The 26,872-nt window shown below is 54.2% G+C and overlaps 2 protein-coding genes across 6 annotated transcripts in view; one reads left to right on the top strand and one right to left on the bottom strand.

Annotated features, from left to right (window-relative positions):
* The window catches only part of LOC106731284 (uncharacterized), a 28,084-nt gene extending 19,553 nt beyond the window's left edge, over nucleotides 1-8,531 (top strand). The window contains exon 7 of the mRNA XM_089770526.1: nucleotides 5,162-8,531. Within this exon, the coding sequence (XP_089626652.1) occupies nucleotides 5,162-6,465 (1,304 nt within the window). The 3' untranslated portion in view covers nucleotides 6,466-8,531. The remainder of the gene's footprint in view (nucleotides 1-5,161) is intronic.
* A 2,078-nt stretch (nucleotides 8,532-10,609) lies between these two features.
* On the bottom strand, nucleotides 10,610-26,630 carry LOC106731675 (zinc finger protein 707-like). Of its 5 annotated transcripts, none has more exons than XM_089771408.1 (5): nucleotides 26,486-26,630; nucleotides 24,617-24,716; nucleotides 23,043-23,169; nucleotides 16,237-16,353; nucleotides 10,610-13,613 (listed from the first exon to the last, which is right to left on the bottom strand). In XM_089771408.1, exons 2-5 carry the CDS (start codon nucleotides 24,659-24,661, stop codon nucleotides 12,952-12,954), a joined length of 951 nt encoding a protein of 316 aa, XP_089627534.1. In that variant the 5' UTR covers nucleotides 24,662-24,716; nucleotides 26,486-26,630; the 3' UTR covers nucleotides 10,610-12,951. The 5 variants fall into 5 exon arrangements, with proteins under 5 accessions (XP_089627534.1, XP_089627537.1, XP_089627536.1 ...); XM_089771411.1 differs by having other exon boundaries at nucleotides 10,610-13,610; XM_089771410.1 differs by having other exon boundaries at nucleotides 16,237-16,350.
* Nucleotides 26,631-26,872: the final 242 nt, after the last annotated feature.

Genomic DNA, 26,872 nt, shown 5'->3' with positions numbered 1-26,872 from the left:
ATGATTTGATAGACCGCGATTCCAACCTCCGTTCGTCTCCTCTTTTCGAAGCTGAAAAATCCCGGTTTTTTTAATCTCGGGCTACATCTACACTGGCATGATTTTCCGGAAATGCTTTTAACGGAAAAGTTTTCCGTTAAAAGCATTTTCGGAAAAGCACGTCTAGATTGGCAGGATGCTTTTCCGCAAAAGCACTTTTTGCGGAAAAGCGTCCATGGCCAATCTAGACGCCGTTTTCCGCTAAAAAGCCCCAATCGCCATTTTCGCCATCGGGGCTTTTTTGCGGAAAACAAATCTGAGCTGTCTACATTGGCCCTTTTGCGCAAAAGTCTTTCGGAAAAAGACTTTTGCCCAAACGGGAGCAGCATAGTATTTCCGGAAAAGCACTGATGATTTTACAGTAGATCGTCAGTGCTTTTCCGAAATTCAAGCGGCCAGGGCACAGCACTATTCACTAGCCTAATCAGCTACCTGGCTAAATGTAAGGTTAACCAAATATTTCATCGGTTAACCGACTAAGCAGGATTCCAGCGTGGGGGAGAATTGCTCCAGTCCGGTTGGAACGCCCGGCAGGGAATCCATTTCATCAGCTAACCGGTTAAACATACTATTTAACTGGCTAACTCATTAAACAGGATTTTACATCCCTATTGGAAACCAAATTGACTGTTCCCCTTTTTGGGTGTGTTTTTGGGTGTGAAAAAATAGCAAATGATAAGAATCTACAGGGGCGAAGACAAAAATGACACGTGATGGAATTCCCATTTTTTAAAAAAGTTACTAAAAACAGTTAAACAGGAAAAAAAGAATAATGTCTTTTTTTTTCCAAGACATCCAACGTAACGATTAGCTTTATAAAAATAACTTTTTTTTTTACAAAGTACAGCCTCTTCCTGACTTACGAACTGGTTACGGACCAAGCCATTGGTCGTAACTCGCTTCGTTCGCAAGTTGGACCCCATTGAGTTACATGCGATCGCGCTGTTCGTAAGCGCGGATCGCGTTTGTAACTCGGGGTCCGCCATTTACGACAGCTTTGGTCGTAACTGCGAAGGGTTGTAAGTCGACTGTTCGCAACTCGGGACCGGCTGTACAATCATTTAAATTAAGCATGTACATGATCCTTTTATATCTCTCTCCCTACCCAATAATTGAGTTAAGGACTGAGCAAGGCCGGATACATCCATTAAGGTATGTCTACACAGCAAAGTTATTTCGAAATAACAGCCGTTTTTTCAAAATAACGTTCCTAGCGTCGACACAAGCCAACTGCTATTTCGCAATTCATTTCGGACCTGATGCCCTGCCGGAACCGGTTTTGGCTGGCCTTAAAAGTGATTCAGCGTCCTATCAGTGTGGATGCGCTATTTTGAAATAGCAAAACGCTGTTTCGAAATGTGTTTTGTGTGTAGACATATTATTGCAAAATAACTATTGTGAAATTAGATCTTTTGAAATAATACTGCAGTGTAGACATGCCCTCTGTCGTTTTAAAGTAAACGGATTAGAACAGTGTTTCTCAACCTTACGGGTACTCGAGAGACGTCTGGCGGGTATGTCCACAGCACTGAAATTTGGAGGAAACTGAAGTTTTCTTTGAAGTGTGACAGCGCATTATTTGTTTTGTACTTTTTACACCCCAAAATGTCATTGCCCGCCCGGAGACAATGAAGTTGCTTAAACAAATGTGTTGCAAGGGTAGAAAAAATTATTAATAGGAATTATTAAGAAAGGGATGGAAAATAAGACCCAGAATATCTTACTGCCCCTGTATAAAACTATGGTACGCCCACATCTGGAATACTGTGTACAGATGTGGTCTCCTCACCTCCAAAAAGATATTTTGGCCTTGGAAAGGGTTCAGAACAGGGCAACTAAAATGATTAGGGGTTTGGAACGGGTCCCATATGAGGAGAGGTTAAAGCGACTGGGACTTTTCAGTTTAGAAAAGAGGAGACTCAGGGGGGATATGATAGAGGTCTATAAAATCATGGGTGGTGTGGAGAGGGTGAATAAAAAAAGTTATTTATTAGTTCCCATAATATAAGGACTAGAGGACACTAAATGAAATGAATGGGTAGCAGGTTTAAAACTAATAAGCGAAAGTTCTTCTTCACACAGCGCACAGTCAACCTGTGGAACTCCTCGCCGGAGGAGGCTGTGAAGGCTAGGACTAGAACAGAGTGTAAAGAGAAGGCATTAGAAGAAGTGGTTTGTGCCCACGAAAACTCACAATCTTATCTACATAGTTTGCTAGTCTCTAAGGCTATGTCTAGACTGCAAGCCTCTTTCGAAAGAGAGCGTCTAGACTGCACGCGGAATTTCGAAAAAGCAAGCCGCTTTTTCGAAAGAAAGCACCCAGTGAGTCTGGATGCTCTCTTTCTAAAAAGCCTGTTTGCTTTCAAGAACGCCTCCTTTCGAAAGAGCACTTTCGAAAGAAGGCGTTCTTCCTCGTGGAATTAGGTTTACCACCGTCGAAAGAAAAGCCGCATTCTTTCGATTTAATTTCAAAAGAACGCGGCTGCAGTCTAGACGCAGGTGAAGTTTTTTCGAAAAAAGGCTACTTTTTTCGAAAAAAAACCCCCTGAGTCTGGACACAGCCTAAGGTGCTGCAGGGCCCAGTTGTGGTTTTTTTAAGGTTTTTCCTCATTTTGTTGAAATGTGTGAAACATTTAATGCGCACTGGTGATTTAAAAAAGAAAAAAATCTTGGTCTTTCATCCTATGTGAAAACTATTTCCCGAAGCGGGTGGGGAAGCGCTGGGATGGGTTCCCTAGGGAGGGGGTGGGATCTCTGGAACAATTGGAGGTGTTCCGTGGAGAACAATAGAGTTAAAAATAGCCACCCTTAAAGGGACAGGCAGTCTTTTTTTTTTTTTTTTTTTTTTTGACAAAGCCCTGGCTGGGTTGATTGAGTTAGGATTGGTCCTGCCTCAGGAGGGGGCTGGACTTGATGACCTCCTGAGGTCTCTTCCAGCTCTATGTTTCTATGAATAAGAAATTGGAAAGAACAAAGCAACCTGTGGAATATTTCTTTGTCATCCTAATTCACCCTCATTTCACTTGTTCACTGTGGCTGTGTCTAGACGATCATGTAAGATCGTCAGTGTTTTTCCGGAAATACAATGCTGCTCCCGTTTGGGCAAAAGTCTTTTTCCGAAAGACTTTTGCACAAAAGGGCCAGTGTAGACAGCAGGGGTTTGTTTTCCTCAAAAAAAGCCCCGATCGTGAAAATGGCGATTGGGGCTTTTTTGCAGAAAAGCGCGTCTAGATTGGCCATGGACGCTTTTCCGGAAAAAGTGCTTTTGCAGAAAAGCGTCCTGCCAATCCAGACGCGCTTTTCTGAAAATGCTTTTAACGGAAAACTTTTCCGTTAAAAGCATTTCCGGAAAATCATGCCAGTCTAGACACAGCCTGTATGTCTACACTACAGAGTTTTGTCGGAAAAATGGCTGCTTTTCCGACAAAACGGGACGAACCTCCACACTGCAACTGTGTACTTCCGCAACAAAGTCGAAAGAACAGAGAGGTTTTTTTTCCGCCATTGCTAATCCTCTTTCTACGAGGAAGAAGCCTTTTTCCGAAAGAGCTCTTTCCCAAAAAGGAATGTGTGGACGGGGAAGAGGGAGTTCTTTCAGAAGAAGAGGGAAGAGGAAAAAGCGCAGGTGACCTGGTGGCCACTCTGTCTTTAGCAATCACAGCTGACATGTGAGAGAGCGTCCGTTCAGTGTGGACTGAAAAAAAAAGATGATCGGTTTTTCTATGCACTTTTGTGGACGCACTTCCAGAAGTTTTTTCGGAAGGTCTCTTCCGAAGAAAGCGTCTTCCGAAAGAAGCGTGCAGTCTAGACCCGTGTTTCACAACTTTTTTTTGTATATAAAGTATGCCTTTTTTTAAAAAAAAAATTATAAGTATCCCCAGTACCTAAAGTTTTCAGACTCACAAAAAAAAAATGTCAACCATTGCGACACATTTGTTGAAACAACTTTATCGTCGCCGGGCGGGCCATGCCATTTTTGGGTGTAAAAAGTATCAAACGAAGAAAGCGCTGTCAAACTTCAACCAAAGCGTCAGTTTTCTCCAAACTTCAGTGGTGTGGACATATCCTCCAGACGTCTCTTGAGTACCGCTAAGGGTACTCGTCCCCCTGGTTGAGAAACACGGGTTTAAACCAACTCACAAACAATTGCAGAACGACGGAAACTGCTTGGATTCTGCCTAGCAGGTATGGTATCCACATGGCAGATGTCCCTCACGCCTTCATGCCCACCCTGATTGACAGCTGTCAATAATTCCTTTCCACCGGAGCCTTCAGATAGGCCAGTGTTTCTTAAACTGTGTTCCGTGGCACAGCGGTGAGCCACGAGGCAGTTGGAGAACAGAAAAGTTCAAAATGGCTACCCTTAAAGGGACAGGCCACCCCCTTTTTTCTTTTTTTTTTTTTGACTCAGTAACTTTTCCCCGGACCCTTTATTTTGCTTGTTTTGCTCAACAAAAAAATCCTTGGTGTGCCTCATAAAAAAAAAATATTGTTTGGTGTTCCTTGGTCTTAAAAAGTTTAAGAAACACTCAGCTAGGATGTGGAAATTCCATCCTCTCTGTTCTCTGGGGGGAAAAATGATGGGGATTTTGATTTCTTTTAAATCTCTCAGTAGTTCATTTCATGTGTGTCCTCCTCCCTCCCTCCACTCTCCCAGTAAGACCGTGTCTGCCCTACGAAACTATTTCAAAATGGGTACATTCGTCTTAACTCCCGATTTCACAAAATCAAACTAGGGGAAGCCTCAACATTAGTCCGAGGCAGGTTCTATTTCGACTTAGAACCCCAAGAAGCGCTGGGGCGTAATTAGTCTGAAAGACTTCGGAGGGTCGTTAGTTCGAAATAGCGGCACCACGGCCGCGATTTTGAAATCGCTCTTTCGGAATGGGCGTGACTCCTGACGAAAAGCGGGAGGACAGATTTCAAATTAAGTTTTTTTCGAAAGAACGGGTGTGGGTGTGTGGACGCGCCGCTTATTAAGTCGACCGAAGGGTGGGTGACTTCGAAATAAAGTCCTCGTGTCGACCAGCGCTAACTGTGCCCCCTTTCTGAAGTTTCTCTACCCGTCTCCCCACCCTCCACCCCGTGAATAACTCACGTCTGGATTCTCTTTCTCTCCCAGCAGGCGAGGGCATGATGAAAAAGTGCAAGGAGGCGAATTCCCCGCAGGACGGTCCCAAACAAGGGGAACAGCACCGGGCGTTACTGGGACGATCACAAGGAAATGGGTCCCCGAGTCGTGAGCAGGAAACAGCTCGCGAGAACCAGCACCGACCAGAGAGCCCTCCGAATAATCTCCCAGTGCAGGAAGTAGTTAAATCCGATCATTACGTAGGAGGCTGCAAGAACCGCAAAAGACCCCCCGTCCAGCAGAATGTCTCCACGGGAGAGAGCAAAACCGCATGCCCCAAGTGCGGGAAAAGCTTCAAACGGAGCTCCGACCTCCTGAGGCACGACCGAATCCACACAGGAGAGCGGCCCTATACCTGCCCCGAATGTCGGAAAAACTTCCGCGACAAATCCGCCCTCACTTTGCACCAGAAAACCCACACGGGGGAGAAACCCTACCAGTGCCTCAGCTGCGGGAAAACCTTCACTCGCAGCTCCCGCCTCCTCGAACATCAGCGGGTCCACACCGGGGAGCGGCCCTACCCATGCGCTGACTGCGGGAAAAGCTTCGGTATGAGCTCGACCCTCGTGAGACACCGGCGAGTGCACACGGGGGAGAAGCCCTATGCCTGTCCCGACTGCGAGAAAAGCTTCCGAGCCAGTTCCTCCCTGAATACGCATCGGAGAATCCATACGGGGGAGAGACCCTATAGATGCTGTCACTGCAGGAAAAGTTTCAAGGAGAGGGCCAGCCTTCTGAACCACGAGAGAATCCACTCGGGAGAGAGACCCTTTCAATGTCCCGACTGCGGGAAAAGCTTCAACCAGATCTCAGCCCTCTTCCTCCATCAGCGACTCCACACCGAAGAGAGACCCTTCCACTGCCCCGAGTGCGGGAAAAACTTCCGCGTGAGCTCAGCCCTCGTCCGGCATCGGAGGATTCACACCGGGGAGAAACCCTACACGTGCCGGGAATGCGGGAAGAGCTTCAGCGTGGTCTCCTCCCTGTGCACGCACCGGAAAGTCCACACGGAAGAGAAGCCGTACGCCTGCCCCGACTGCGGGAAAAACTTCAAGATGGGCTCCACCCTGCTTGCCCACCGGAGAATCCATACGCAAGAGAGGCCCTATACATGCACCAGCTGTGGGAAAAGCTTCGGTGTCAGCTCGTCCCTGATCAGACATCAGAGAACCCACACGGACGAGAGACCCTATAAGTGCGCCGAGTGTGGGAAAAGCTTCAATCGCAACGCTCACCTTCTTAAACACCAGAGAATCCACATCGCAGAGACCCCTCCGTGCCCCTCCAGTCCGTAGCCGCAATAAAAATCGACCGTTTCCTGATTTCACCCCGACATCAGTGAATCCAGGCAAGCCGGGCGTTAAGTCCCCGGGCGTTAAGTCCCCCACCCCTGTCTAAAGACTGCACAAAGGAAGAGATGAGAACTCCTCTGGAAAGTCCCTCTCTCCGTTCCTGCCCTTTCAAGATTAGCACACAAAAAAAAACCTTGGGCCTTATATTCACTCTAGAGCAGTGTTTCTTCAACTTTTTAAGATCGAGGAACACCAAACAATTTTTTTTATGAGGAACAGCAAAGATTTTTTGTTGAGAAAAAAAAGGGGAGGGGGAGTTATTGAGCCAATAAAAAAAAAAAAAGTTGCCTGCCCCTTTAAGGGCAGCCATTTTGAACTTTGTTGTTCTCAGCACACCTCCAAGTGCCTTAACCCAGTTCAAGAAACACTGTGCTGGAGGCTACACCGAACAATAATTTTTTTGGTATGAGGAACACCAAGGATTTTTTGTTGAGCAAAAAAAAGGGGGGGGGGACAGGGAAAAATTATGGATTAAAAAAAGGGTCAGAAAGTACGTTATTGAGCAAAAAAAAAGGGAAGGAGGGAGGGAAAAATTATTGATTAAAAAAAAGGGGTCAGAGGGAACGTTATTGAGCAAAAAAAAAAAAGTCACCTGCCCCTTTAAGGGTGGCCATTTTGAACTTTGTTGTTCTCAGCACACCTCCAACTGCCTTAACACAGTTTAAGAAACACTGTGCTAGAGGATACGCCAAACAATAATTGTTTTTGTTATGAGGAACACCAAGGATTTTTTTTGTTGAGCCAAAAAAACGGGGGCGGGAGGGGGGAATTATTGAGCAAAAAAAAAAAAAAAAAGATTGCTTGCCCCTTTAAGGGCAGCCATTTTGAACTTTTTTGTGCTCAGCACACCTCCAACTGCCTTAACACAGTTTGAGAAGCACTGTGCTACAGGCTACGGGGCCCGCAGCAGGAATTATTGGGGGACAGAGTTTAAGGAATGCTGCTCGAGAGACCTGTCTCCATCACTCTGCTTCTTCCACGAGCCCCTCGCTCACTTAACAGGAGTTGTTCTCCGCAGTGGGGTGCCCCTGAGGGCTGGTAAATCCTTCTCTCCCCAAATCCCAGTGTGTTTGATTCCCAGGGGAGCAGATGTTAACGGGGGTGGAGGGAGGGATGGATGATGGGTAGGAAACGGAGGAATTCAATATTTGGGGCTGGCAACCAGAAGCAGTCGGGTGCAGGGTCCCGGGATATCCAGTCTGTGGAGCTCATGGAATAAGAAGGGTGGGACGGGACGGGATTACTGACCGTTTACAGAGAACGTCGATGTACCTCAGACCGGAGAACTGGTGTGGCAAAAGCAAAAAGAACACATGGAGAAGGGGTCACCCCATGAAACGAAGAGGCAGCAGGTTTTAAACAAACCGAAGGCCGTTGTTCTTCACGCAGCGCGCCATTAACCTGCGGAACTCCTTGCCAGAGGATGTGGTGAAGACTAGGATTTTAAAATTGAGCTAGATAGAGTCGTGGAGGATAGATCCATCAATGACTAGGGTGTCCCTAGCCTCTGTATGTCTGGAAATCGGTGATAGGGGAGGGATCACTGGTTGATTCCCTGTTCTCACTCCCTCTGACGGGTCCCGGATGAGAGAATTTGCCAGATGAGGGAAGGCCTGCTGCCACTAACCCCTCAGCCTGCCACCTCTCTCCTGCATCTTTCCCCCTCCTGGGCTGCTGTTGCCACGACACCAGCCCTCCTACCCGGGGCGTTCTCGTCCAGGAATTTCCGGGGTCGTGCCGGATTACGGAGGTTGCCGGACCAGAGAGTTCTGGTTCAGAGAGGTGCCACCCTGCTGCCGTTTTTCTGCAACGGTGGCAGCTGAATTTGTCGGGTACGGGCCAGAACTAGAAGCCGTGGGGAGACGCAGGCAGATGATCCCCCGGAAGAGTTTCATCGAGATGTCTCAGGAGGTTACCCTCCGTACGGTATGGACGTGCCCTCCCCAGGCTCAGCCGAGGAGAGGACCCGCCTCCCCGCTGCTCTTAGACGAATAAAAGAATGAAAAGTTCGTGTTTGTGGCTTGTTATCTCGGCGAGGGGTCGGGCACCGTCTGCGAATGGCCGGTCACGCTTTCCCGAGGTGCCTTCCCCGTCGTCCGGCCCCGCCGTGCACCCCTGGCCCTGGCTGGTGCGCCCTGTTTTCCACCCCGAGGGGAATAGATTCAGACTTGGGGCGCCAGGATTCGGGCTGGGGGGTGCAGGCTCTGGGGGGAGGCTGGAGATAAGGGGTTCGACCTGCAGGAGGGGGTGCAGGCTCAGAGCTGGGGTGCAGGCTGTGGAGTGGGGGTTGAGGTGCAGGAGGGGGTACAGGCTGGGAGTTGGGGTACAGGAGGGGGTGCAGGCTGTGGACTGGGGTTGGGGTGCAGAAGAGGTACAAGCTCAGAGTTGGGGTGCAGGAGGGGGTACAGGCTCCAGGCTGGGGGTTGGGGTGCAGGAAGGGGTACAGGCTGTGGACTGGGGTTGGGGTGCAGGAGGGGGTGCAGGAGGGGGTGCAGGCTCTGGGCTGGGGTGCAGGCTGGGAGTTGGGGTGCAGGAGGGGGTGCAGGCTCTGCTGGGGGTTGGGGTGCGGGAGCAGGCTCTGGGTGGGGGATTGGGGTGCAGGAGGGGGTACAGGCTCTGTGCTGGGGGTTGGGGTGCGGGAGCAGGCTCTGGGTGGGGGATTGGGGTGCAGGAGGGGGTACAGGCTCCAGGCTGGGGGTTGGGGTGCAGGAGGGGGGCCGCGCCCTGGCTGGGCTGATGGAGTCGGGGCGGGTCCGGCTTTGGGTCGGGGCTGGACTCAGTGACTTGAGGTGTCTGCCAACTCTGTGATCCAGGGATGGACGGGCCGGGGGGGGAGGGCGAACTCTGCCACATCGCAGGGGGAAATTGCGCGGCGGCTTGGGGGGGAAGAGGGGATGATGCTGGGGGAGGTTCCCGGCTCCCGCCCTCATCCGACCTCCCCCCTCCCTGCAGGCTCTCCGTCTCCCGCCCCACCCCCCTGCTCCCTGCAGTTCCCCTGGTTAACGCACCCAGAAATGTCAACTCCCGGCCGCTTCCTCTCCCCCTCGGCCCACCAGGGGCCTTATGTTTGCCCCCCAAGCCACCAGCGTGGGGTGCCCCACTGCGGGGGAGCCCTGAACCTCGGGGGCCGGATCCAGGCTAGCCGAGAGCCGCATCCGCCCCCCCCCCCCCGGCGACTTACCCTCCCCCACCGCTGCTCGGACGTACCACAGGGCTCCTCCTCGTGGTTGCGGATCCGGACTAATTCATCGTGCCCCTCTGAGACTGAATTCACCCGAACCCTTCCCCCACTCGCCGTCTGTCCCCCACTCGCCGTCTGTCCAACTAGGGCAAGGGGGGGGGGAGGCGCTTGGGACCACTGCCTTGCCGTGGGGCAGCTGGGTGGGGGCTTCTGCCCAGCAGGGCGTGGGGGTCCTCAGACCCACCCTTAGGGCAGGAACTGGGGGAGGGGATGCACCCCCCCCCGGCTCATGAACTTCTATGGTATGTGGCTCGGAGAATCAAGTTCAGACCCCTCCCCCCCCACCTCCTTGCTGTCGATTCCGAGCCCGTCTCTCCCCCCCCCCCAGCAAAATCGACCCCAAGAGCCTTCCTGGCCTTTTATTCATTCGTTGCCCGCCGGCGCCCCCGCCGGTCAGCGCAAAACTCCCCCAGGCCTGCGCCCCCCCACCAAATGCAAAATGCCAGACCCACACTTCTCAGGGGTATTATGCCCCCCCCAGGATCAGCACCCCGGGAGATCTTGTCCACCACCCCCGCTTCCCAGAACCGCGTGCCGCCCACCTGCACACACGGCCCCGTTCCTCCCGTCTCGATCCACACCTCTGCCGTTGTCCGCATCCAAAGATCAGCCGCTTGGCTCGTGGCCCGCTCACCGAGGGTGCGTCTGCACTGCTCCGTCACGCGAAATAAGCGACGCCAGTGTTTCGTAAACTTTTTAAGACGGAGGAATACCGAACAATGTTTATGGGGAACACCAAGGATTTTGTTAAGCCCAAAAAAAAAAAAAGTGTGCCTGCCCCTTTAAGGGCAGCCATTTTGAATTCTGTTCTTCACAGCACACAGCTTAAGAAACACTGAGCTACGCTAGTTGAGTGATGCCAATTGCATCTCTGATTTTGATGTTATTCTGAAATCGTTTATTTCGAAACGGGAGCCCTTATTTCGAAAGAACGCACTCTCCCCAAACATCCCTTCCTCCTCCTGGGCTGAGGCTGAGCGAGCCCGAAAGATTTCGAAATAACGGGCATGCTCCAAAGACCGCCTTCCGCCCCGCCCTTGTCATAGACACGCCCCCACCCAACCCTCTGGCTGAGTCGCCGCCGTCCTCACCTCCTGGTTTAAAGACTCCAGTTACCGAGACGCCGGCCTTGACCGTAACGTAAACCTCGTGTCTGTTCGGGATATGGAGAGCAAGCTGAGCTCTTCGTGATTTACGCCCCCCTTTGCTGCAAATTTTATTGGGGATACTTTTTGCTTTACTTCCAGCCTTGCAGAAACCTGCTGGACAGCCCTCGCCCGCACCTCCCCACTCTAGGTACGTCTACACAGCAGTGTTATTCCAGATTAACGGTTATTCCGAAATAACACGGGGTGTCTACGTAGCATGTCGTTATTTCAGAATCACATCGCGCTGGAGAATCTCTTACTCCGCCTCCTGTAATCCTGCGTCGTACGAGGAGTACGGGAAGTCGGAAGAAGAGCGTGCTCTTCCTTCGACGTCCTGCGGCGTAGAGGGCGCTAAAAGCAGAGCGAAGGTATTTCGACGTCGCTGAAATTTGCATCGCGGCATTCGACGTCTGCCCTGCAGGAGCGGGCTGGGCAGGAGGGAGGATGCAGGGGCAGGTTGGGGAAGAGGGGGTCGGTGATGTAGCTGGAGGAAGAGACCACCACGTTACCCCAACAACTTGGCTATGTCTACACGGGCGGGTTGTTCTTCCAGACATATGCAAATGAGGAATATCGCCAATCCTCATTTGCATACCTAATGAGCCGTCATTTTTGCAGCAAAGGCTCTTGCGCCGGATAGAGCTGTCTACAGGGCCCCTTCTTGCGCAAGAAAACCCCTCTGGCGCAACGCCGTTAGTCCCGAAAATTATCAGCGTGGCGGCATTGCGCCAGAGGGGTTTTCTTGCGCAAGAAGGGGCCCTGTAGCCAGCTCCTTTCGGCGCAAGAGCCTCTTCCGCAAAAATGGCGGCTCATTCGGTATGCAAATGAGGCTCAGCGATATTCCACGCTTAGCCTCATTTGCATACTTATGGCGCAACAACCCGCCTGTGCAGACATAGCCATGGTGTCCCGGCTGGCCGGCCCGGCCGATGGGGCATATTTAGGGGGCGGAAGGACCTTTGAACGGCAGAATTCTCCTTCCTCTGGAGCGTGGGGCAGATGGGGTTTACGGTAACGTCGAGACCGGCGTGTCGGTAACGGGAGTCTTTAAACCCGGTGGTGAGGACGGCAGCAACTCAGCCCGAGGTCGGGTGTGTGTCTATGACAACGGGGTGGTCACACTAGATCACCTCGCTGTCTATGAGCCTTCTTGCCCCCAAAGCGTTGGTAGGACACACCCCCAGAGGCGGTGGGACCGCCCCCCTCCCCCAGGAACAGCGGAGGGCAGAGAGACAGGACCCTGACGGGAGAAAGGCGGCTTTGCTCACGTATCACGCAGTGACAGGAGAATTGTTCAGTGCCGACGTGGGGAGTTTCCAGCCCCCAACAGGCTGGATTTCGCCTGGCCTGCCGCACATCTCCCCTGCCTAGGCCAAAAGCTCTGAGCTTTGAGTCTCTTCCCGCCCCCGCCCCCCTCCTCCCGCCAGGCTGGAACCAGGAGGGCAGAGGATCAGGAAACACCATTGTGAATGCAGGCCCCGCCCCCTGCTGCTCCCATTGGCCCAGAACTGCAGCCAACAGGAGCTGCTGCGAAACGCCTACTAGCCAGCAGGGGAGTGCTGCCCCCTGGGGGCGATGGGGAACATGCCTTAACCCACCCCATGGGAGAAAGGTGCAGGCCCCGCCCCCCTGCTGCTCCCATTGGCCCAGAACTGCAGCCAACGGGAGCTGCTGGGAAACGCCTACTAGCCAGCATGGGAGCGCTGCCCCCTGGGGGCGATGGGGAGCGCTGAGGCATATGCCTTAACCCCACTCCATGGGAGAAAGGTACATGCCCTGCCCCCTAACCCCGTGCCCCAGCTCCCAACTCCCTTCCCCCACCCAATCTCCTTCTGCCCCCCATACCCCAGCCACCTGCACCTCCAGTTAGACACCATCACCTCCATCCTCTACCCCAACTTCCTCATTTCTGGCCCAAGTCTCTGCCCCCTGCCCTGGGGCTGTGACCCACAACTGCCTTTTTGGGGGGCAGGACAGCGGCCCCCCTGGGAAAAGGTTCCCCAATTTGAGTGTCTAGGAAGCGGGTCCTCCTCGGACTGGCTAGAGGAAGAGAGGTCCTGGCCGGAGAAGAAAACAGAGATTCACGGTGCAGACCAGCGGCACCTGCAGCTGCCCCCGGAGCCCCGCGACGGGCAGCTGGATACTGAGGGAGCCAGGAAACAGGGGGTTCCCCCCCGGCAGCGGGAACTTGGCCAGCGTCTTCTCGCCGTGGCGTCTCGCGTGCTCCACCAGGCGGCTGGAGCTGTTGAAGCTTCTGGCGCACTCGCTGCACTGGAAGGGCCTCTTCCCGGTGTGGATCCGCTGGTGGACGATCAGGTGGGAGGTCTGACTGAAGCTTTTCCCACAGACGGGGCACGTGTAGGGTCTCTCCCCCGTGTGGACGCGCTGGTGCCTCACGAGGTGCGAGTTGCAGCTGAAGGTTTTCTCGCAGTAGCGGCATCGTTTCTGCGGCTCGGCCGCCGGCGGGGCCACGGTTTTGCTGGCAGCGCTAGGACCGGTGGGGCGGGGCGAGGATTTAACGTGTCCCTTCCCAGAGTCCTTTTTCTTCTGCCCTTTCGAGCCAGCCTCCCGCCTGCAGGGATCTTCTAGCACGGGAGCATCCGCTGCCGACTTTCCCGATAGCTTCCTATGCAACTCGACGGGGTTAAGCGCTTTCTGGCCACGGTTTTCCTCCTTGGCGTCCCTCCCCATCCAGTCACCTGCTGCGACAGGGAGAGAAGTCAGACACGAATAATTTCCCATGCCGGGGGGGGAAGAGGTGAAACAAGCTTAAATATTTCAGTCCCCCTGCCAAACTTCCAACCCTTCCCAAGAGACGGAAAAAAAACGGGACCACTGTGTACAGATGTGGTCTCCGCACCTCCAAAAAGATATTTTGGCCTTGGAAAGGGTTCAGAAAATGATGAGAGGTTTGGAACGGGTCCCATATGAGGAGAGGCTAAAGCGACGGGGACTTTTCAGGTTAGAAAAGAGGAGACTGAGGGGGGATAGGAGAGAGGTCTATAAAATCATGAGTGGTGTGGAGAGGGCGGATCAAGAAAAGTTATTTATTAGTTCCCATAATAGAAGAACTAGAGGGCACCAAATGAAGTTAATGAGTAGCAGGTTTAAAACCAATAAAAGAAAGTTCTTCTTCACACAGCGTGTAGTTAACCTGTGGAACTCCTCGCCGGAGGAGGCTGTGAAGGCTAGGACTAGAACAGAGTTTAAAGAGAAGCTAGATAATTTCATGGAGGTTAGGCCCATAAAAGGCTATTAGCCAGGGGGTAGAAATGGTGCCCCTGGCCTCTGTTTGTCAGAGGCTGGAGACGGATGGCAGGAGACAAATCGCTTGCTCGTTCATTGTCTTTGGTCCACCCCCTCTGGGGCACCTGGTATTGGCCACTGTCAGCAGACAGGCTACTGGGCTAGATGAACCTTTGGTCTGACCTAGTATGGCCGTTCTTATGTTCTGAGCAGAGTCCACCTGTGGAACTCGTCGCCGGAGGACGTGGTGAAGCTCAAAATGTATTAACCCTCTGGAAAAAGGTTAGATCCATAAAAGGCTATTAGCCGGGGGAGGGGGGAAAGAATGGTGCCCCCAACCTCCTTTTGTCAAAGGCTGGAGAGGGATGGCAGGAGACAAATTGCTTGCTCATTCATTGTCTTTGGTCCACCCCCTCTGGGGCATCTGGTATTGGCCCGTCAGCAGACAGGATACTGGGCTAGAGGGACCAGTTTTGCAGCCACATCTCGTCAGAACAGTTAGATGGAAGGGAACCAAGTGTGAGGATGGGTGGGAAGGCACGAGAAACAGGTCCCAAAAGAACAGCCACACTGGTAGGAGGGGGAGGGCACCTGATTGGATTTTAGAGTGGGCAGACGGGTCAGCGCTGCGCCTATGGGAGTGGGGCTGAGGGGGGTTGCCCCAAATTCGATACAAAGGGGGCCATGTGAGGTGTCAAATGAAAGGGTATGTTCTGGGGAGTCTACGAGCGCTACTCATGGACGTGTGTGATCTTTGTATGTGGAGTTACGGATATGGACTCTGTTCTGGGACAGATTGCTTTCTGCCTGAGAGCGCAGTGGGCCTGCTGTAAGGAAGGATTGTTCGGTTAACGAGGGTGCTAACTAGCACGGCTTCAGGGGCACTGGCTTTCAAGGTGACCAATACACCCCGGAGGAATGTGTCTAGAAACCGGCAAGCCAGCCAGGGCATGACGGCAGCCGGCATGTGAAACACAGACCGGTCACTTGGCCATGTGACCGGCTCCAGCTTGGGAGACACCGGGAAGGGATATAAAAATGCCCCGAGGCCACCTCCTTTTTCAGTCTTGCTACTGGTCCCAGACGTAGCCTTAAGAGGGACAGCGAGCCGGGAAGGATGTGCGGACCCAACCGGACATAGGATGCACACCAGGGACTTTTAAGCGAGCCGCTTGTAACATCTCTGCTGACAGGCTACATCCAGAACGTGGGGATCCGGTGCATGTAACGTATTCGCCTTAACCTGACTTTCCACCTTTTCTTGCTTTTGTTAATAAACGTTTAGGCTACGGCTAGACTGGCAGGATTTTCCGGAAATGCTTTGAACGGAAAAAAAGTTTCCCGTTCAAAGCATTTTCGGAAAAGCACGTCTAGATTGGCAGGATGCTTTTCCGTGGCCAATCTAGACGTGCTTTTCTGCAAAAAAAGCCCCGATCATCGTTTTCGGGATCGGGGCTTTTTGCGGAAAACAGTACTGTGCTGTTTACACTGACCCTTTTCTGGAACAGTTTTCCGGAAAAAGACTTTTGCCCGAACGGAGCAGCATAGTTTTTCCGGAAAAGCACTGATGATTCTACAGGAGATCGTCAGTGCTTTTCGGGAAATTCAAGCGGCCAGTGTAGACAGCTGGCAAGTTTTTCCGGAAAAGCGGCTGATTTTCCAGAATAACTTGCCAGTGTAGACACAGCCAGTCTGTAAATTGACTGGGGATTTGTGGCTGGTTCTTTGGGACCAGGAGGAGCCGTTCGGGGTAGGTGAGATGGGGTTCTATAACCCCTCACCGGTGTGTAAGGGGGAGTTGATGGGGGCATAGGGAGAACTGGGGTGTCTGGGGGGTTTTGCTCATGCAGCGTCCTGCTGGCCGGATTGGCAGCTGAAGTGCTCGGTGTCAGTATTTGGGAAAAGTCTCCAGTTTGGGGCTATAAGGAGCCTGGGTTTTGAGCAATTCGCCCTGAGTGGTGCCGAGACCCGGCCTGGTCCGTCATGGGAAGAGAAGGAAGAAATTGTGGGGGGGAGAGAAGGTTCCCAGGGCCTGGGTAGAGACAGACACTTCATAAGTCGCTTGATCCAAACCCTCACCTTCGCGGGCATCTTCTCGCATCCTGCTTCCCTCAGCGTGCCGGAGATCCGGGACCCACGGCTCATCCCCTTGCTCCAGCCGCGAGATCACGTCCGGTTTGGACATCAGAAAGCCTGCTTTCGGGAAGACAGGGCAAGTCATCAGTTTGTGTGCTTGCCGGCAAGCACAGAGGCCGGGGCGTTACTCATGGATCTGGAAGAAACCCCAGGAGGCATCAAGTCCAGACCCCTGCTCTAGGCAGGACCAATCCCAACTAAATCAACCCAGCCAGGGCTTGGTCCAGCTGGGACTTCAACACCTCTAGGGATGGAGACTCCACCCCCTCCCTAGGGAACCCAGCCCAGAGCTTCCCCACCCGCCTCGGGAAAGCGTTTTTCCTAATATCCAACCTAGATCTGCCCCACTGCAACTTGAGCCTATTGCTCCTTGTTCTGCCCCACTGAGAACAGCCTCTCCCCATCCTCTTTGAAACCTCCCTTCAGGCTGCTCTCAGATCCCCCCTCACTCTTCTCTTCCGCAGACTAAAACCCAAATCCCTCAGCCTCTCCGCATCGGTCATTTTGGTCACCCGCCACTGGCCCCTCTCCAATGCGTCCACATCCTTTCAGTAGTGGGGGGCCCAGAACTGGACACAACACTCCAGATGTGGCCTCCCCAGAGCCGAATAAAGGGGAATAATGACATCTCTGGAGCTGCTGGCAAAAGAAGCGCTGTTAACCTGTGGAACTCCTCGCCAGAGGATGTGGTGAAAGCCCACGTCCTTTCTGTAGTGGGAGGCCCAGAACTGGACACAATACTCCAGATGTGGCCTCCCCAGAGCCGAATAAAGGGGAACAATCACTTCTCTGCATCTGCTGGCCATGCTCCTTCCAGTGCAACCTAATATGCCCTTCGCCTTCTTGGCTCCAAGGGCGCCCTGTTGGCTCATCTCCAGCTTCTCATCCGCAGGTCCTTTTCTGCTGCTTAGCCACTCGGTACCCGACTAGTAATGTCTAGCAGCAGCAAGGCCTCAGTGAAGATTGCAGAGTTTTCCCGACTTACGGGTTCGGTACTTCTGTCCCTTGGAGGGGACTTTGTGCCGCACATTAATGGTACAATCTGCACTGTGAATTTTCGTGTGCGAGACGGGAGCAAAGGAATGGAAATTTGGGGAGGCGGGAGGGGGAAAATGAACCACCAGAAAAGCCCATTTTTATCCGCCATTGTGCATTTGCGCCCTACGTCACAACAGCCACTGCGGCTAACAGCGTCACCGCCACCGGTACCAAGCGTCCCCGCTCTAAGTCACCCTGGGATACATCCGTTCCGCACTCCGCTTGTTGCGGTGTGTAGAAACTGGTGCGTTAGAAGACCCAGGAAAAGGAAGACTTAAGTCATGCCAAAAAAAACCCACCAAACCAAACCACCCCCCCCCCAAACCAAACCAAAAAACCCAACAACGATTTACGCCAACAGAAGTCCACCGCGGGAAAACAATTCCAGTTGTTTGATGCAGGGCCAAGTGTTTTTGGCACGTCTCTCGGGTTTATAGCGCAGCTGGGTTGGAGTGCGGGTTCCTCAGCTCGGCAAATGCGTTAGACGGGAAAAAAAAGACCCAAAATGACAATTTTCCCCCCCACCCACCCCATGTGCATTGCTCTCAGCTGTGGTCCTCAATCTATTTATCATCATGGGCTGCATAGTGGAGCAAAGTTTGGGGGGGGGGGGGAAGACAGGATGGGACTGTCCACCCCACTGGAGAAATCTGAAACGTTGTGTTAAGTTTGACGGCGCTTGGTTCGTTTAGTACTTTTTACACCCCAAAATTTCTCCACCTGCCTGGCAACGATTAAGTTCAACAAACGTGTCGCAACAGTATATATATAAAAAAAGTGTGTCTAAAAATGGACAGCACGGGGGGTACTTTTACATTTTTTCTCCCCCCCCCCCAATGAGTACTTTTTTTAAATAAAGATTGAGAAACATGGATTTAGGGTACGTCTACGCGGCAATACTATTTCGGGATACCAGAGGTATCCCAAAGTAGCTATCCCACGTCCAAGGAACACGGCTGCTATTTTGAAATCGTTTTCAAAATAACCGACGTACTCTTTCGTCATCCCTATTTCGGCCTTTTTCCTGGAAAAAGAAACAATAGAATCCTAGAATACTAGGACTGGAAGGGACCTTGAGAGGTCATCGAGTCCAGCCCCCCGCCCCCACGGCAGGACCCAATACTGTCTAGACCATCCCTGATAGACATTTATCTAACCTGCTCTTCAATATCTCCAGCGATGGGGATTCCACCACCTCCCTGGGCAATTTATTCCAGTGTTTGACCACCCTGACAGTTAGGAACTTTTTCCTAATGTCCAACCTAAACCTCCCTTGCTGCAGTTTAAGCCCATTGCTGCTTGTCCTATCCTCAGAGGCCAAGATGAACAAGTTTTCTCCCTCCTGCTTATGACACCCTTTTAGATACCTGAAAACGGCTGTCATGTCCCCGCTCAGTCTTCTCTTTTCTAAACTTAAACCCAATTCTTTCAGCCTTCCCTCCTAGCTCCTGTTCTCTAGACCTTTCATCATTCTTGTTGCTCTTCTCTGGACCCTCTCCAATTTCTCCACATCTTTCCTGAAATGTGGCGCCCAGAACTGGACACAAGACTCCAACGGAGGCCTAACCAGTGCAGAGCAGAGCGGAAGAATGACTTCTCGTGTCTTGCTCACAACACACCTGTTAATACATCCCAGAATCACATTAGCTTTTTTTGCAACAGCATCACACTGCTGACTCATATTCAACTTGTGTTCCACTATCACCCCTAGATCCCTTTCTGCCGGACTCCCTCTAGACAATCACTTCCCGTTCTGTGTGTGTGACACGGATTGTTCCTTCCTAAGTGGAGCACTTTGCATTTGTCTTTATTCAACTTCATCCTGTTTCCCTCAAACCATTTCTCCAGTTTGCCCAGATCAGTTTGAATTATGACCCATCCTCCAGAGCAGCCGCAACCCCTCCCAGCTTGGGATCATCTGCAAACTTAAAAAGCGTCCTTTCTATGCCAATATCTAAATCGTTGCTGAAGATATTGAACAGAGCCGGTCCCAAACCAGACCCCTGCGGAACCCCACTTGTTACACCTTTCCAGCAGGATTGTGAACCGTTAATAACGACTCTGAGAACGGTTAAGCACCAATTATACTTACATCCACACTGCTATTGCGTTCCTTCCATAGAAAGTCGAAACCATGCAGGGTTTCCCCTCCCTCCCCCGCCCCCGGTGGCGGCACACCTCATTCTACAAGGAAGCAGCCTTTCCAAAAAAGCATTTTCGGGAAAAAGGCGTGTCGGTACGGGGAAGAGTTTTTTTGAAAGAAGAGGAAAAAGCACAGGTACCCTGGTGGCTGTTCCATCCATGACGACAGCTTAAATGCGAGCAAGTATCCAATCTCTATGGATGCTCTTTTGAAAAAGCACATAGCTTTCTCGTTACACTTTGGTAGTGTAGCCGCTCTCTTTCCGAAGTTTTTTCGGACAATCTCTTCTGGAAAAGCGCCTTCCGAGAGACGCCTGAAGTCTAGCCCTTGGCTGTGTCTAGACGGGCAAGTTTTTCCGCAAAATCTGCTTTTGCGGAAAAACGTGCCAGCTGTCTACACTGGCCGCTTGAATTTCCACAAGAACTCGGACGATCTCGTGTAAGATGGCGATCGGGGCTTTTTTGCGCAAAAGCCGTGTCTAGATTGGCCACGGACACTTTTCCACAAAAAGTGCTTTTACGGAAAAGCATCCTGCCAATGTAGACGCTCTTTTCCGAAAATGCTTTCAACGGAAAACTTTTCCGTTAAAAGCATTTCCGGAAAATCATGCCAGTCTAGACGTAGCCTTTGTGAAATGGGAGCGCGGCCATTTCGAGCCATCCCTATTTCGAAATCCAATTGAAGGACGACACGGCATTTGATTGCAAAATAAGGGACGGCTCGAAAAGGCGTATCGTCTTCCGATTTCGATTTTAGAGGGCCCCACACATGGCCCCTTCATTTTTTTTGTACCGCAATTTCTAAGGGGCCATGTGCCCGGCCCTCTAAAATCGAAATCGAAAGACGATATGCCTTTTCGAGCCAGCCCTTATTTTGAAACCAAACACCGTATCGTCTTTCGATTGGATTTCGAAATAGGGATGGCTCGAAATGGCGTATCGTCTTTCAATTTCGATTTTAGAGGGCAGTTCACATGGCCACTTAAAAATTGCGGTACCCCCCAAAAAATTAAGCAAAATGGAGTTATTTTCGATATATCAGTCAGCCTACCAGTGAGTAACGGACAGAAGGGCAAACACAGGGAGGGGAAGGGGGCAAAGGGATGGGCGGAAGAGGAGGGAGCGGGGCAGGTGGGAAGAGGGAGCTGTTAGGAGAGGGGATGGGGGGGCTAGAGAGGGGGTGGGCACAGTGTGAAGGGAAAGGCAGGTGCAGGGGTCAGAGGGGATGCGGGGCGGGTCCCAGGAGGGCGATGGGGAGGGAAAAGGGCAGGAGCCAGGACAACGGGGAGGGGGTATTTGGGAAGCGTTGGGGGGCAGCAGAAAGAGGGGGAGACACGGCAGCGGAGGAGGAAAGGGAGAGGTCTGTAACTCCCCCCATCCGCTCACGCGCCCATGACTCCGTGTCGGCGTACGGAACCCAACTCCCCCCACCCCCGGCCGGAAAACCTGGCCGTGCGGTACCCCCACTCTGAAACCCGGACTCAGAGAGGTTACCACCGGTCCCCCCCCCCCACACCACCCCTGCCCGGACCGAGACATGGCAGCCGGAAAAGATGCTTCCCTGGACAGGCACAGGGTGGAACGAGCCCAAAATTAAATCCACCCACGCCGGGAAACCGGAGACAAGCGAACAAGTCTAGGCGAGGGAGGAGGAGAAACGATTTCCCGAGGCGGGTGGGGAAGCCCTGGGAGGGGTTCCCTAGGGAGGGGGTGGACTCTCCAGCCCTACAGGTTTTTAAGTCCCGGCTTTACCAAGCCCTGGCTGGGATGATGGAGTTGGGGAATAGGCGTGCCCCGGGCGTGCGCCAAGCGTGGGTCTGACTTATTCATTAGGCACAATGCCTAGGGCCCAAAATACTTTTCGGGGCCCACGAAAATGTTTAAAATTTCTTTTAAAAATCAGAGGACAGACAAAAAAAAAAACCACCTTTTGGGATCGAAGAAAATGTTTCTTTCGCCCCCTCCCATCGGGGGGGGGGGGGGAAACGAACTTTTAGGGCCCACAAAAATCTATTACATTTCGCCTAAAACAGAAAAAACAATAAAATGAAGTATTTAAAAATTATTAATTTTTTTTGTTAATGGTGGAAAGGGACCCACGAAGGCAGAAGTGCCTACAGGCCATGAAAGTCAGAATGTGGCCCCGTGCCGACGCACGCTCTAATGTCTCAAAAAAAAAAAAAAAAAAAAGTGGCTTTGCATTTCAATTTAATCACGAGCCGCTTTTTAAAGTCAAGTTTAGTTAATTTAAAAAAAATTCAGCGGAGTTAAGTTTTAGTTTGCCGAATAAAAATAAATGTCCGTTATGACGGAGTCTTCAATAAATGTTCGCCTTTAAAAAAAAGTTTAAATTTAAATTCCCGGGGTGCCGGGCTGCTCAGAGGATTCTGGGAGCCTGGGGCAAAGCAGTTTCGGGGGCCCCTTCCTGGCACTCCCCGTCTCAGACCTTCTCTTGGGAGCCCCCGCGAGGCCTGGGGCAAGATGGTCAGCCACCCGCCGGCCTCCCAGGGTAGATCCGTTTTGCCGGCTAGCCTAGAATTCACGGGGGGGTCATGTCTAGACTGGCAAGTTTTTCTGCAAAATCATCTGATTTTGCGGAAAAACTTGCCAGCTGTCTACACTGGCGGCTTGAATTTCCGGAAAAGCACTGACGATCTCATGTAACGTCATCAGTGCTTTTCCGGAAAAACGATGCTGCTCCCGTTCGGGCAAAAGTCTTTTTCCGAAAGATTTTTGCGCACAAGGGCCAGTGTAGACAGCTCAGATTTGTTTTCCGCAAAAAAGCCCCGATGGCGAAAATGGCGATCGGGGCTTTTTTACGGAAAAGCACGTCTAGATTGGCCACGGACGCGTTTCCGCAAAACGTGCTACCAATCTAGACGTGCTTTTCCGAAAATGCGTTGAACGGAAAACTTTTCCGTTAAAAGCATTTCCGGAAAATCGTGCCAGTCTAGACGTAGCCGGGGGGCGCTGACGGAACCAGGACTGGACAGAGACGTGAGCGTCCGGCTCTCGCAATCCACATTGGTCCCCATCAGCCTGCACCTTCCGTGGCTTTCCGGTCATTTCAGTAACCCCGGGAGGGAAAAAACCGAACACGGACGGAAGCCAGCGTGGGTCCCCGGCTTCCCGCCGCCGGCTCAGATCTCGGCGGAGAATAGCTGGAGATGCAACCGGTCTACATGGGCGACAGGGATGCGGGAGGGACTTTCGGCCACGTCGCCTGGGAAAAGGATTGGAGAGGAGGGGCCAAGAAAGCCACGCACGGCTGAGATCCGCGCGAGCTGTAAAGCCGTCGGTCTCTGGGACGAATCGGCGAGGGAGACAGAACCCGGCAGGATCGGGGAAGCCAGCCCGGCCGGGGTAGGAAACCCATCGCGTGGGGAAAAAACCTGAGGCTGAACTGGATCCCCCTCCTTCTAGCCCCACAAACGCTCACGGGTCCTGGCTCTGATCCGACCGAAGGAGCTAAGGGAAGACCCCGGAGGAGAAGCTAGCGTGGGGGGTATCATACAGGACCCCCCCACAGCCCCTAAGTTCCTGGTACCCACCGGGACAGGCCTCCTTACCTAGCGAGGTCACGTTCGCATAATTCTCCTGCATGACGTCCCGGTAGAGGGCTCTCTGGCCCGGGTCCAGCAGGGCCCATTCCTCCTCGGTGAAATACACCGCCACCTCCTCGAAAGTCACCGGCATCTGGAGCAACAAAAGGAGACCCCCGCTTAACCCCAGTAGTCTCGGCAACCCCCTAACTCCCTGATTTGGGGTTTTTTTGAGACCTATGAGAGTCCTGCCCTTCACAAATCCTCTGGCAAGGAGTTCCACGGGTTAACTGTGTGGAGGGAAAAAAAAGCACTGCTAAGGGTTCCGTCTGCTAGGGGGCCTTTCTGCCAAGTGGAAGCCCTCAGAGGACAGGAACTTCTTGGCCTAGCCGGTTCAGCGGGCAATAGCCTACTACTGCCACTGGTTAGCCCAGGAGAAGAGAACAGATTATTACGCCCAGCAAGCGGCGTGACTTCTGTAGGTCACCAGGTAGCCGTCAGCCTGGGCGTGCTGGGTTTTACCAACCCTGCCTGCATACTAGTACGAGGCAGCTCCCAAAGGCAAGCCAGTGAAAACTCTCGTGAGAGGCCCATTCACGCCACGGCAGCGCATCTCCCCTCCTGCAGCATGAGGTTCCGAAGAGCCAAGAATTTCCCCCCACGCCGGGCAGTGCCAGAAATTTCTGCCAGCATCCAAGAGCTTGTGAAAACGAATGGTCGCCCCCCCGCAGCCGAGGGGATGAGAACGGTTCTGCCCAGCAGCCATGCCCGCATGCCGTTAACCTGCGGAACTCCTTGCCAGAGGATGAAGGGCAGGACTTCAATAGGGTTCAAAACAAGAGCTAGATAGATTCATGAACGTTAGGGCCCGTCAATGGCTGCTAGCCAGGATGGCTAGAGAAGGCGTCCCAAGCCTGTTTGTTTGGGAATGGGCGACAGGGGAGGATCTGTGAGGATTCCTTGTTCTAGTCACTCCCCCTGCCTAATAACTAGTGATGAACCGGTCCTCCATGAACGCATCTAGGTTTTCTTCGAATGTTGTGAACATCCTGGTCTTCCCAATATCCTGAGGCAAGGAGTTCCACAAGTGGTGTGCGTGCTGGGGCACCTGGCATTGGCCACTGTCGGCAGAGAGGACCCCGGCTGGATGGGCCTTTGGTCTGACCCAGCCTGGCTGTTCTTAGGGGAGCACCCCGCTCTCCCAGTCAGTGTGGGGTGCAGTCAGTACACACCTCACCCCACGTGACCTGGCTTTCCTGGTGTGGCACTTTTTCCTCATGTCCAACCTCAACCTCCCTTGCTGCAGTTTGAGCCCATTGCTCCTTGTCCTGTCCTCAGAGGCCAAGATGAACGAGTTTTCTCCCTCCTCCTTGTGACACCCTTTTAGATACCTGAAAACGGCTCTCCTGTCCCCCCTCAGTCTGCTCCTTTCCAAACTAAACCAGCCCAGTTCTTTCCGTCGTCCCTCCTAGCTCCTGGTTTCTAGGCCTTGCGTCTTTTTGGTTCCACAGAGGGGTGGAGTAGACGTGATCCCTGGATTTCAAGAGGGGCCAGATGATTCGTCCCCCCCCCCCATCCCTGCCCCCCCAGAACGCCCCTACCTTCACGGGCTGGGCTACCCCCCGGCCCAGCTGTGCCAAAGCCATGTCCCGGGCGCAGGGCACGATCCGGAGCCAGATGCGGCCGGGACCCTGCGGCAACCTGTCGGGGAAAGAAGTGGGAGGTGGGGGGAGGGGTTCAGAAGGGGCTTGGCTCCATGTCGCACCCCCATCCCCACTTCTTCCCCCCCACGGAGCTTTTCAAGCCCTTCCACCGCTCTGGGACCAGCATGTCTCCCCCTCCTTCCCCCCCCCCGCTCCCTGACCAGTCATCCCCTCCCCCCACTGCTCCCGGACCAGCGTGTCTCCCCCTCCTCTCCCGCCTGCTCCCTGACCAGCCATCCCCTCCCCCCACTGCTCCCGGACCAGCGTGTCTCCCCCTCCTCCCCCCCTGCTTCCTGACCAGAGCGTTCCCCCCGGCTGCTCCCGACCAGTTGCCCCCTCCCCCCCCCCACTGCTCCCGGACCAGCATGTCTCCCCCTCCTCTCCCCCTGCTTCCTGACCAGAGCGTCCCCCCCCCCCCGGCTGCTCCCAACCAGTCGCCCCCTCCCTCCCCCCACTGCTCCCGGACCAGCATGTCTCCCCCTCCTCCCTGACCAGACCGCCCCCTCCCAGCTGCTCCCTGACCAGTTGTCCCCTCCTTCCCCCCACTGCTCCCGGACCAGCATGTCTCCCCCTCCTCCCTGACCAGACCGCCCCCTCCCAGCTGCTCCCTGACCAGTTGTCCCCTCCTTCCCCCCACTGCTCCAGGACCAGCATGTCTCCCCCTCCTTCCCCCCCCCCCCCCGCTCCCTGACCAGTCATCCCCGCCCCCCGCTGCTGCCTGACCAGAGCGTCCCCCCCCCCGGCTGCTCCCAACCAGTCGCCCCCTCCCTCCCCCCACTGCTCCCGGACCAGCGTGTCTCCCCCTCCTCCCCCCCCCCCCCCCGCTTCTTGACCAGACCGCCCCTCCCCGGCTGCTCCCAGACCAGCGTGTCTCCCCCTCCTCCCTGACCAGAGCACGCCCCCCCCCCCCAGCTGCTCCCTGACCAGTCGCCCCCTCCCTCCCCCCACTGCTCCCGGACCAGCGTGTCTCCCCCTCCTTCCCCCCCCGCTTCCTGACCAGACCGCCCGCCCCCCGCTGCTCCCTGACCAGTCGCCCCCTCCCTCCCCCCACTGCTCCCGGACCAGCGTGTCTCCCCCTCCTTCCCCCCCCGCTTCCTGACCAGACCGCCCGCCCCCCGCTGCTCCCTGACCAGTCGCCCCCTCCCTCCCCCCACTGCTCCCGGACCAGCGTGTCTCCCCCTCCTTCCCCCCCCGCTTCCTGACCAGACCGCCCGCCCCCCGCTGCTCCCTGACCAGTCGCCCCCCTCCCTCCCCCCACTGCTCCCGGACCAGCGTGTCTCCCCCTCCTTCCCCCCCCGCTTCCTGACCAGACCGCCCGCCCCCCGCTGCTCCCTGACCAGTCGCCCCCTCCCTCCCCCCACTGCTCCCGGACCAGCGTGTCTCCCCCCTGCTTCCTGACCAGAGCGCGCCCCCCCCCCCCGCCCCGGCTGCTCCCTGACCAGTCATCCCCTCCGCTCCCTGACCAGGGCGTCTCCCCCCTCCGCTCCTCCCTCGCCAGCCTGTCCCCCCCCCCCCCCGCTCCCTGACCAGCGCGCCCCAGGCAAGGGCAGCACTTTTCCCCCCGCCGGCCCCTCACCGTCTCCTCGCGGCTGCCGGAAGGGAGCTGGGAGGCGGGACACACGCACACACACACTCCCTCCCCCACCGCCACGGGTGGCTCCTGCGACCCCTGCCTGGCTCCCCCCTCCCCTCCAGGGCTGAGGGCTCGGGCCCTGGCTCGGCTCGGCTCCCAGTTCGCGCCCCGGCCCGGCCCTTCGCGCCCCTCACCTGCAGCCGGCGCGCAAAAAGCGGGGCCCGGGAAGCAGCAGGCAGCCAGCGCTGACCCAGGAAGCTTTCGCCAGCCAGCGAGCAGCTAAGCCCGGCGGGTCCCGCCCCCATATAGAGCCCTCAGCAGGGCCCTCTGGTGGTAGCAATTAGGGAAATTAAGTCACAGGGCTGAATCCGAGCCCATCCCCCTCCAGGAACGCATTTCAGCCAGATCTGGGCCGCCCAGGTGTGAACGCGGAGCCGTGTGAACGCTGCTGCTCCCCATCCCCTCCACCGCGGGGCTCGCCTCCTCTCCAAAGAAAAGCTGGGAAAAGCTCCGAAAAAAAGCTCACAACTCCGAGGAGCGGCTGCTGCAGGAAGCTTTTTTTCCCCCCTTCACACAAAAGC

The sequence above is a fragment of the Pelodiscus sinensis genome, chromosome 19, assembly GCF_052426305.1.
Source record: "Pelodiscus sinensis isolate ZL-2025 chromosome 19, ASM5242630v1, whole genome shotgun sequence".
Classification (NCBI taxonomy): Eukaryota; Metazoa; Chordata; order Testudines; family Trionychidae; genus Pelodiscus; species Pelodiscus sinensis.
This window is presented reverse-complemented; position numbering and strand designations above follow the sequence as displayed.

Bases quoted from the DNA above. Each gene is read 5' to 3' on its own strand.
- LOC106731675 (XM_089771408.1), bottom strand. From the start codon at position 24,661: ATGGCTTTGGCACAGCTGGGCCGGGGGGTAGCCCAGCCCGTGAAG. The intron at 23,170-24,616 runs GTAGGGGCGTTC...TTGTTGCTCCAG, and splicing joins GGGTAGCCCAGCCCGTGAAG to ATGCCGGTGACTTTCGAGGA. The intron at 16,354-23,042 runs GTAAGGAGGCCT...TCTTCCCGAAAG, and splicing joins TGCGAACGTGACCTCGCTAG to CAGGCTTTCTGATGTCCAAA.